The sequence below is a fragment of the Sciurus carolinensis genome, chromosome X (genome assembly GCF_902686445.1).
Source record: "Sciurus carolinensis chromosome X, mSciCar1.2, whole genome shotgun sequence".
Classification (NCBI taxonomy): Eukaryota; Metazoa; Chordata; class Mammalia; order Rodentia; family Sciuridae; genus Sciurus; species Sciurus carolinensis.
In genome coordinates this window covers 92,194,522-92,206,620 of record NC_062232.1, presented here as the reverse complement: position 1 = coordinate 92,206,620, position 12,099 = coordinate 92,194,522, and the positions used below count along the sequence as shown (strand labels likewise).

The 12,099-nt window shown below is 36.0% G+C and overlaps 1 protein-coding gene across 10 annotated transcripts in view; it reads right to left on the bottom strand.

Annotated features, from left to right (window-relative positions):
• The window catches only part of Pak3 (p21 (RAC1) activated kinase 3), a 255,810-nt gene that overhangs the window by 88,661 nt on the left and 155,050 nt on the right, over positions 1-12,099 (bottom strand). For 5 of the 10 annotated variants that reach the window (XM_047535566.1, XM_047535569.1, XM_047535572.1 and 2 more), the window contains 3 exons: positions 11,194-11,336; positions 9,965-10,047; positions 4,427-4,628 (listed from right to left, as the gene is read on the bottom strand). In XM_047535566.1, coding sequence (XP_047391522.1) covers positions 4,427-4,601 — 175 coding nt within the window. In that variant the 5' untranslated portion in view covers positions 4,602-4,628; positions 9,965-10,047; positions 11,194-11,336. Of the gene's footprint in view, positions 1-4,426; positions 4,629-9,964; positions 10,048-11,193; positions 11,340-12,099 lie in introns of all 10 variants that reach the window. The other 5 variants (XM_047535571.1, XM_047535568.1, XM_047535570.1 and 2 more) reach the window with 3 other exon arrangements.

The following is a 12,099-nucleotide window of genomic DNA, read 5'->3' as shown; positions in this document are numbered from 1 at the left end:
TGATTAGTCACACACTTCACAGGCTCCATAAAACTGCTTGCTCAGGATATCCTTTTCCTGATCTAAATCTTGAAAATTTTCTATAGTGAAGTATTCAAAAACTGATGCCAATTGTCCCTCCTAGATTCTCTAACACCCAAATTCAGCTCCTGAAATACACTCCAACAAAATAGATTCTTGATCTTGAAATTAGATCTGTTTCTTCTTCTTCTTTTTCTTCTTCTTCATCTTCTTCTATCATATCAAGGTTCCATTTGGTTAATGAAATAGAGCTATAAAAAGACTTCTTAAAAAAACTATGCTCAATGCTCTATATAATGAAAACATTTAAAGTGCCTTATAAAATCCTCTGCTGTCACCAATCCAATACTTTCCTTTAAGAAATGAAATAGACATTGTAATATTTTTATAATAACAAAAATTAGAAATAGACCCAAATATGTTTTTAAAAGTTGTTAAATAGACCGTGATGTTACTATATGAAGAAATATCATACACCATCAAAATTATGTTTATAAGACTTTTAAAATGTAGGAAAATGTTCAAGATAAAATGTCAAGGGAGAAGAATATAAACTATATACATTATGAATTTAAGCACATAAGAAAGTATATATGTGCATATATAACCAAGTCTATAAAAAATCCATCAAAATGTTAACATTGCTTCTGGGATTGTGGATGATATTTTATTATTTTCTATGAGTTTGTCTTTATTTTCCAAGTTTTTGACATTGATGAACAATTTCTATTTTATAAGAAAAAAACTATGAGGAAAAATACCAACACAGTTAACTTTGGCTTATGAAATTATGAGCAATTTTTATTTTCTTTTCAAATTTCTAATTGACATAAATTCTAGTTTTGAAGAAAGTTACTTAAAAGAAACAATAAATTGAAATAGGGCTTTTTGGTTCTTTGGAAGATCTGAATACTAAGATGCACTTCACAATTATCTAGCACTTTGTAATATATTTGTTTTGAGATGGTCTTGCTACGTTTCCCAGGCTAGCTTTCAACTCACAACCCCCTGCCTCAATCTCCTGAATAGCTGGGTTGCATCATCATGCCCAGCTATCTAGCAATTTTTAATTTTAATTTTAATAGCACTCTGGTATACACAATTATATCTGATTATCACAAATATCTTGTGAGGCGGCCAGGTAGTATTGTCCTCACTTAATTAATGATAAAACTGAGGCTCAGAGAAGCTAAATGACCACCTCAAAGACACAACCATTACTGAAAGAGCTGGATGCAAACCTGGGTCTCCAGAACCCAAGTCCAGTGCTCTTTCCATTAGGTTAAGACTTAATGGTGGTATAATTCAAGGAGTCGCCAAGAGGCAGAAACGGAAATAGTAATTCCTCCCCACCCATGAAAGTCAGGTATCTGGACAAACCCAAAGTAGCAGAGTTGAGTTGAGAGAATCATAGTTTTAGAAGGAAAAAAATTAAAAGAAATCAAGTCACAAGTGAATGTTGGAAAGCCCCTATAAATGTTCTATGTGTAACAAAATAAAATGATAACAATTTATTACATAAAAGAATAATAAGAGTTTACATAGTTTAAATTAGTAAAAATGATAGGTTCTCCAGTTTCCATTTAGATCCTGATATGATTTCCAGAGGTAATGAGGAGGTATCTTTCATTTATTATGGTGGTGGAAAATGAGAGTGACAGAGAAGCAATAAACAGTGGACGTTTGAACTGTTAGTTGAAATCATGGTTGTCTGTACCTTCAAGAGTCACTGAAGTCCAATCCTGAAGTTGTAACACATTGCTCATGGCTTTAGCTCTATTAACCAATGGAATGTAAGTGGCACTACTTAATGACTTTGGCCCTTTCTGAAGATGCCTTCTGTCTTCTCAATTTTTTGAAGACACCTTAGCACTTCTGTATACAGTTCAATTAAATTATTCAAGCCTTGTCTGAAGGCAATTTATCAGCTGTCCAGTGAGGGTATTTAAATGGTAATAACTTGATGACTTAGACTTTTCTTGCATTGCTTTCTTCCCAGTATGATCTTTATAAAACACTCTTAGCACTTGTTTTTAGTGTTCAGTTAAATCATTCATCTTTGTCTGAGGTAGCTTATTCACTGTTCAGCAATGGTATTAAATGGTACTTGATAATTTAAGTTCTGTTGAAGGTGGATTTTGTCTAATGTGATTGTTTTTGAAGGTATCATAGCACCTACTTACAGAATTCTGCTAAATCACTCAAGCTTTTGACAGGTAAGCAATGACATGTAAAGGTACCAATTTTCATTACTATCCGGAAGAATATTTAATGTTGTCCTAAAAGACCTGTTCCTGTTGTTTACAACTGCCTGTGTCTCTAATCTCACAACCACCTAATTATCTTCATTGTCACGTATGATAACCACCTCTGGGGTACTGCTGACTTCCTGAGGATCATACTATAGCAGACTCACATAATCTGAATTAGGATAAACAGGTTAAATTCATCTTTCGTCAGTGATTTCTCCTGTAACACATGTGTATCCTTGTCCATAGATTCTTCTTGATCCCTTAATTCTGTCTTTGGATGGATCATTGAAAAATAATTCACTGCCTTTGGTCAAATCTTCTCCCATTTTCTGTTAATGGCAGGCTCTTTTGAACTATTTAATGCCTTTTTTTTAAAATTAAGAACACAGCATTAGTGATAGTATATAAATCTCATGCATATTGGTTTAGCATGTGTGCTTGAAGGCTGTATCAAATGCTGATCTAAGGGCTCCAGAATCTGAGATATGGCTAGTTACAAAGACAATGTGTACACTAAGATTAGCATTGGCAAACACATGTGGGCCACATGGAGTATGAAGAATCAGCAGAACTTTAAATTCATGATTTTTTTCTTTTAAGTAGTCTTGAATTTCTACAAAAAAAAATCATTGTTCAAACTATTCCTAGAGAGGAGTAAGAGTCATCCAGGCTCTTCTGTTTGCATTCCAGCACACTGGAAACTTGGCTCAACTGTTCCCCCCTGATATCTGTATAGCAGAAATGGCTTCACCATGAGATCACCTGAACACTGGCACAAAACCAAAATGCCAGCCTCTGTTTTTGCTAACCTCATGTCAGCATCAGTTGGTTCTTGCTCTTCAAAATGGAAAGCAGAACTATTCAAGGGCACCCAAAGAACTCCAATTTCAATAATACCAAAGGATTTGTGCAGGCACATAATTCCCTTCCTCAATCACTTTCTGCAGTTGCAACAGATACAACATAGAAGAGCCTTTCATTGGCACAAGTGTCACACAAGACTTGATCTCTAGGTGATGACATACCTTTAATCTTCAAACCATTCCTTATTCCCAGCAAAAAATTTTTTCCAGATTCACTTCAGGGTCTGCAAATATATCTTTAAAAACGCCTCTTATGTGGTCACAGATCCTTTCCACAGAAAGTATTTTGCTTATCTTCAAATCAGAGGTTTAATGTCATTTCTCTTTTCCATCTTTCAGGTAAAGGGGATAAGCATCTTACAGAGATATGATAAGAATTTCAGTTGTCCTTATGACATCCATTGTTGATTCACTAACACCATATAATCAATCTACAAAGCTATTTGTTTTACATTGAAAAAGCAGGTTTTCTCCTTTTCTCTTCTAAAAGATATCATCTTTCTTACCCTTTTGGCCACTTTCTGTGATGCCAGTGGCCTTGTATCTGCTTCACTCACATCTACCTCAATAATCACACCTATGGAAGCCATGTTCCAGCTTTATGATAACTAATACTACCTGACAGTTATTTACTAGGAATTTTACATCCCCAAGTGTCACAAATATTTAGCATATGATGTTTAAGCACCAAAATGGTATTATGAACACCATGTGGATAAATGATAATATATTGTCATGATACTTAGTGCACATGAAGCTGATTGTGTAGAAGAGCACTGGTAGAAGATCATAAGAAGAAACAAATGACTCAGTTTCTTCCCACCTTGTGATATAGTCACACAGACAACACTGTGGTGACTTGAACTGACTCCCATATACTCAATTCAAAATCTTCAGTTACCAAATCATATATAGAAGTAAAACAATCTATACTCAAATTTCTAAAAAGGACAACTTACAGTTATGAAGGTATTATTTTAAATTCTAGTCTAAGTTTTCAGGAAGTCACTGTTTATATATTCAAGACAGTATTGTTGCTATGATTCCCCATGACTTAACTCTATGAATTCAATTTTATCTAAAAAGCAAACACAGCATACATATATTTTCTGTCAACCCACAATAAGTCAATCAAACATGATCCTCTGACAAAATGCAACCTCGGAAGATGTAGATGTAAACATCAGGAAGGCCCTGAACAGCCAGCTTAAGAAATGACTACATGAGAAAGAAAGTGACAATGAAAGAATAAACTAGCCCCTTTTCAATGCCCGATCACTGATACTTTACTTTTATCCCCTCCTCCTGGGAAGATAGAGCGAAGCCTGGCTTTCTTATTCTTCTCTTCAGGGGCCATGGGAAGTGGTTTGGAGCTGTGGTTGAGTGCTGAAGAATCCCGGTTGTTACTATTCATCCTCAAAGGGGGAGCTGGGGGTTTCTCTTCATTATCCAGACCGTCAGACATTTTCAGGTACAACTGATTTCACAGCTCCTAAAGACAAGCAGGAAGAAACAGGAATTAAGGAAAGATAATTCTAAACCAAATGTAGTAAATATGGAGGTTCTAACAGTTTAGAAACAACAGTCTTGGTCTCATGTTTTCTCAGATTTTACATGGATCAACTTGAGGGATTTCTCCTCAGGAGGGAAGAAATTTGCCTCCCCAAAAACCAACAATATAATCTCCAAATGAGGAAAATGAAAGTAATACTTAATGACTTTTCAACATGTATACACAAACACATAAGGTCCTTTGCTTTTCCCACAAGGAAACTATTTTCTGCTGTCTGGTCTCTTAATGAACCACTTTAAACCTTTATTTAAAGATTCCATCTTCATGATCATAATGGGCAAGAGGCACAAACTTCTCAGAGTTCGGAACTGACACAGGTTTGGTTGTTGATTTTTAATGGCCCACAACCATGATCTGTTAGCTCCTTTTACATCAGGATGGCCTTAGTGTCTGTTTCTTTCCTGTGTGTACCTGATTTACAAAATGTGCTCTGCTGTATTTACAGTGATAAACTCAGAAACTGGTACTTTCACCAGAGTTGGGATGTACTGGTAGGGCAAAAAATGCCCCATCTTTTCCCAAGCAGGAAAAAGATGAAAGTAGACTGAATGTCACCATGAAAAAAAAAAGGAGATCCAGAGGAGAGGGCACATCCTGAAAAGACGTTATTATCTTACTTCCTGTTACATTTTATATCCTAAAACAAGGAACAACAAGGGAGTTGACAGAAGCAATTGGATTGTAAGATTCAGTCTTGTTTTAGAAATTTATTTGCTCTTAACTGCATTATTTTTAAAATACCTTTTTTATTTATTTATTTTTTTATGTAGTGCTGAGTGAGGGTCAAACCCAGTACCTCACATGTGCTAGGCAGGTGCTCTGCCACTGCTACAACCCCAGCCCCAACTTCATTATTCTTTGTATTTTGAGTCTAAGTTTGAGTACATTCAGGTTTCATCCTACCGGGAGGATGAAGTGAACTGGAAAAGTATGAACTGAGCAAGGAGTTTTTCTTCAGGTGTTTTCCAACTCTAATTCAAGTCCTTCCATTATACTTTGACACTTGCCAGCACAAGTCAAGTGCTAAGAATCCCTTCCAAGAGAATCCCTAGTTTGAATACAAGGAAAGTCAAATCCCATTACAATGAAATTTATCAAGTACTACCCTGCACTAATTTAGGAAAAGAACTCTCCAAATGCAACCTAGCACATCACTTTATTCTGACATATACTAGAAGTGAACCTAGGTACAAGAATAATAAAAGCAAGGGTCTCTTCACTAACTATTGAAATGAGAAAGAATCACACATCTCTAAATCTTCACTTTAGCCCTTTAATGGTCCAATGTGTTTTATTTTCAGTAGTCAGAACTAAGTTACATAATGCTATGTGGAGAATTTTTAAAAATTAGCTATGTTTTAAATTCACTCAAATATATAGTCTGCAATTACTCAGAAATAGGTCAGTATTAATTAATATCTTCTCCTTCTGCACAGGTGGCTACCAACTAACAATGGTGGACTTGATCTTGATTTGGACACGATTTCTCTTTTCATTTCTTTCCTTTTGACTTGCAATATCTTGCATTATCTTAATTAAGACCAATTCTGAATTTTTTCAGTCATCACAATAGTGAAAGTATTCAGTAATAAATGCTTTATCAGTACCTACAATTTGATAAGCCTCATGTTTTCCAAAGTAGGTATACCTATGATGTCAAGAATGAAGTGCATGCATACATACAAATGTACTAGTGCATGCATACATACAAATGGTACTAGTAAATATTTAACAGAATATGAAACCAATGCTAATATGTTTACATTCTCTTTGCATTTTGACTTTAGTTCTTCTAAATTCATTCTTCATACAGACAAAATGAGTTTAAACCTGACTTCATCAATGGCATTATTTTTCATCAGAGTAGCTGATGGATTCAATTTGGCCACTGAGAAGAATTTGCTACCGGATTGACTTCTCTGGGTTCAAAAAGTAATTCCCAAATATGAGGCATATTTGGGATATACAAAATATAGCTTGGTTAAATGAAATTTGTAGTTACTGGAAAGGAACTGAGCACTTAAATAGAAATACCTAGAAGACAAATTTCTGAAAAAAATGTGTATCACAGGCATAGAGAGCCACCATTTCTAGTGATATGCATTTTCTGATGATATATTACTTAACTTAAGATGACAGAAGTCACAGAAACTCATATGACCTCTTTAAAACAAAGTTGATCTTGCATAATAAGGCAAACAAGAGTCTGGCCAGCCAGGGTTCTAGGACAACTACATAATTTAAAATTCTATGCTCCTTTGTTCTTGGTAAGTAGGTGTGGCTCACCACACAGTGGCCTTTTTCTTTCCTAATTACATTCTCTAACCAAAGAAGCAGGTAGATGCCCTGATTCTTTTCAGGCTGCCTGATTACCTTGATGTTACTTGACTAGGTATATTTTAGGAAGAGAAGAAAGGACTACTTGGGATATAAAACGCAACTATACTCTTCCATATTGTACCAGAATTCCTAAACAAAAGGTCCACACCACACACATGCTCTAGTCAGTATCACAGGCGATCTGCAAAGGACCTAGCTTATATGGCAGTTCATTCTTCCCACCAATCTAGAATTGTTTCAATTCTATTTAACTCATCAGAGGATCATAAGGAGTTGGAATAAATGTTTTACAGAGATGGATCAGTGGAGAGGGTAGGGACCTGCGAGGAAACCTCACTGCTAACGTATTTGTCTCCTAAATGGAAAGGGTCTCCTACTCTCCCACAAATGTAGAAAAAAAGGGGATTCTAAAAAAAAAGGGGGGGGGATTCTATTATGCTATGTTTGTAAACAATACCAATTTACTAAGCCAGGTTCTTTTCTGAGACAGCTTTCCACAAAGGATTACTATTAATGGTTGCCGGTTCAATTCTGCCTATGATGTCATTATTTCCAAGATCTTGAAAGGGACTATTTTGTTTGGGCCGGCTGTAGGCTCTATTTCAAGAATTGTACAAAAGCACCATTATTTTCTAGGAACCCAATCAAAAACCTGTTTATCTTTAAAGTTTAACTGTTGTTGTTCACTTCTACAACAGAAAGGAAACTTATAATGAGCTGCACATTAGATTTAGCCATAGGTATTCGTTTCACTTTCAGAAATTGATCTTCGGCATCATGGAGAAATAGCTAACACTAGTGGACAACCAGCAATAGTTTATATCTGTTCATAAATTGATTTCATACTTAGCTACTATATTTTTTAGAAAATATTCAAATGATTTCTCTGAATGGTATGTATTTTTAATCTAGCCCTTGGGACTTAATGTGGCTTACCAATACTCTGTAATTATAATTGAAATTCATCAGCAGTAAGAAAGAAATCTTTTGTTTTGTGATAACCAAGGAGCCTAAATATCCTTTTATCAGAATACTATGATTACTTCTCTTTTTCCTTTTCTATTCAGCTTTTTCTCTTCCCCAAGTCCTCCATGCAAGTGTAAGGAAATGCGTGCACAGATTGTCATGGTTTGGATTTGAAATGTCTCCCAAAGGCCATGTGCTAAACGCTTAGTTGCCAGCCCCTGGTTCTAGTGGGAAGTAGTGGAAACATTGGAAGGTGGGGCCTAGTTGGAGCAAGTAGGTCACTGGAGGCATGTCCTTGAAGGAGATATTTTGCCCCTGAGTCCCTTTCTATCTGTCTTTCTGTGTCTCTTAGTTTCCTGGCCATGAGGAGGTGAGCAGCTTTGTTTTGACATGCTCTTTCACTATGATGTTCTACCTCATCACCAACCCAGAAATAATGGAGCCAGCAGACCATGGACTGAGACCTCCGAAACTACATCTTTCTTCTAAATTTTAAGTGTTTTTTCTCAGGTATTTTGTCACAAAAACAGAAAGCTCACTAATACACAGGTGAATACATCAACATGCACACACAGTTCTTCACTGACTTCCTTCTTGACACAGAGCTTTTCAGCAAAGCATTTTAGAGGAAAATTTCCATCAAGATACATGGTAGGCTAGTGATATAGCTCAGTTGGTAGAGTGCCTGCCTCACAAGCACAAGACCCTGGGTTCAATCCCCAGCACCGCAAAAAACAAAAACAAAACACACATGATAACTATCATGTAAAACCACAAGAATGAGATCCTAATTCAAATAAGATATATTTCATGTATGCATAATGTGAAAATATAATGTCATATGTACCTAAAAAAAAACAACAAAAAAAAAATACTCTAGCCAATGGGACTAAAATTCACGCTCTGACATATGTGTTGAATTAGATGCAACCAAAATTGCCAACTGTGCCCACTTGCCACAGGCACTCTACCCAGGTAGACAAAGGATGAAAATCCAGAAATTCCAGTTCTACAACTTGCAGGGCCACCTATTAAGCCATAAGCAATTGAAACAAATATTTTCGTCAGATCTGATACCATTGGAGACACATACAGAAACAAGAACATGTCTGTATATTCTGTCTGCAGTCAAAACCTAAATGACTCTTTATCTGAATATTTTTCTCAATGAAAACCAAATGAATACTGCCTTCCTTTCAAAAACAAAAGCCCAGGCTGGCAGATTCACAGTCATGATACAATGAACCTAGAGGTGACCTCCCCTAAGCAACACAAGGAAATTATCACATATTAGTGAGCACATCAACATTGTTTATATCCTCTTCATATCAAACTAGAATGTTGAAATATAGCTTAGGAAAAATTTCCAGTGTGGATTTCCCGATGTGTCTGAATATATACATAGGGTTGCAAGAAACCTTGAACTTGGCTGGGGTTGTGGCTTAGTGGTAGAGCACTTGCCTAGCATATATGAGGCAATGGGTTTGATTCTTGGCACCACGTAAAAATAAAATAAATAAAGTTATTTTGTCCATCAACAATGAAAAATATTATAAAAGAAACTTTGAACTGATGAGATGACAGCTCTGTCATGACAAACTGACACAAGCACATAAGAACAAAGACGGATTTTAGGATTTTAAAAGTATATTAAACTGGTCCATGTTAAAACATGAGAATGTTTCCAATTTCTAGAATCTGGGAATTTGGGGGAGGGATTCTTTATACAATAATTAGCTCTACAGATCAAGATTTAAACTGTTAATGACAGCCTCCACACACCAAGGTATTAAGTAAACATAGACTTAAGTCAGCTAAAGTTTCCCTAGATAATGACATTAATGTTGGACTGTTCCTTTTATTTGAAGACAGGGTTGTTGCTTTAATTAAAAGAAGGATATATGCACTGAATTATACTTTGGTGGTAGAAAAGGATTCAAGAGTTATACCTGCTGGCTTTTGGAGAGGCTCCCTTGTATCCTAAGGCACACATTTTCAAGATGGCTAGCTGAGCTTTCAGGTAGAGATCTGACTGAGAAACAAAACATGTTTTGCTAATAAGTCTATGCTGACATCCACTTTATCTTGGATGCATTATTACCAAATAAACCAGTCAGCTCAGACACTTACAACAGATAATTAAGAAGATATACTAGACTTTTTAATTGTCAAAGAAAAAGAAAAGAAAAATTCTCTAGCCTTCCAATAAAAAGACATCTTATTGTTTGAAAGAAAACATTAGATATTGCTCTGCATTTTTACAGCAACTTGCATCTGAAGATTTCGAGAGTCTTTTCAGAAATTAATTCGCATAATATCTTATAATGCCAAAGAGGGCATTTTATAGGGAGGAGAATGAACCAAGTCTGGGTCTCCCAGAAGCTCTGAAACCACACTGCCATTCCCAGACTATTATTTACAAAAGGAGTCCAACCATCGAGCTGGGCCATGGGCCCAACTTCACATTTCCATCATCTTGTCTCAAATTACACAGTCATTATGCATGTTATTCTCCTCACTTGATCATAAGCTCCTTGAGGGTAAGAGCCCCTCAGTCATAACTGTATACCTTCATATTACCTAGTACAGTATCTTGTTCCCAACAGGCATTAGGTGTTGAGGTAATTAAATAGAACTCTATACGCTCTGTGCATTTGTTACAGCTATGAATAAGTTTTTCATAAATGTTGCATAAACTTATATGCCTACTTATATTGGGGTCTGGGTCAAGAAGGCACGTTGGAAATATCAGCATTAGTCAAACTGAAAAGCAATGGGCATCATTTAAAAGCCAGCTACATCTGATTAGCAACATCTCACATTTTTGAATTTATGACTTTCTTATATTTAAGGAGCTTCCATGTCTTTCTCTTTTTGAGTCTGACATCAATACTATGAAGGAGAAGGGGATTACTATCCTCATATCTCACATGAGGAATTGATAAAGTATAGAGGTTAATTGACTTTTCCGGGATCACAAAATAAGTTAAATAACAGAGACTAGAATCCCCTAAATTTTCTAAACTCCTGTCAATTACCTACATGCTATACTAAAACAATGTGTATCTAAGTGAACATGACCACACACACTCTTGATATATAAATTTTTATGCTCTTAAAATATTCATACAATAGCTCTAACTTTTTCTTTTCCACCCACTTCAAGGCTGGTACTTACTGCTTTCAATTGCTTTTTCCATCCATAGACCAAGGCGTGGTGGTTTACTGATAAAACTCCAGCAGATTTGTTGGCCGGTTGTACCAATTCTTAGATGGCCTTGTTTTAGAGCTTGTCTCTTCTGGGCACTCACCAAGAGAACTCTGCTATCAGAGACAGGGGTTGTGCTGTTTCAGAGAGCCTCACCAGGGAGATACCATTACAGTGGGGTAATGGAGGGAAGCCATTTCTAAGATCATTGATCAGGAGGAGCTGAGCCACTTGTTAGGCAGATTTGCAAAAGCAGCCGGACAAGCAAGGGAGGCACTAGCTCTTTTTACAGCCACCTAGTTTCAATCTTAGATTATGCAAGAGATAGCTCACTGCTGACATACATACAAGAACAGTCACATAGAATACATTCATGATCTCTCTCACTCACACGAGCAAATGAGACTGTTCTACAGTAGTCCAGTTCCCTGCTAACATTTTTATGAGTGACTTCCATTGTTTTCTGTAGGAACATGACATTAATTGAGTCCAATAAACCAGAATATTATAGTAGCAAATTTCAATTGTCAGGTGGCAAATTAGGAAATCTATACATACACCCCAGCATCCAGACCTCATATACTGCATATAGTATGAAGAACAATAGGTCTTTTTCAATGACTTCTTATGCTTCTAAACATATGTAGCACCATACTTTATTATTCGTTGTATATGCCTGCATGAGCTAATGCCAAGAAAAATACTAATGATTATCTGCTGTGTGTTTATATTTGTGAACCAATGCATTATTATAGTTTTCAGCTTTTTATTTCCAATATTGATGCTTCTAGGAAGAGAAAATAAGATGCACAAAGAACAGAGGTAGAGATTTTTAAAGCATAAAAAACATAAGTAATTACTCTAAAAGATGCCTCA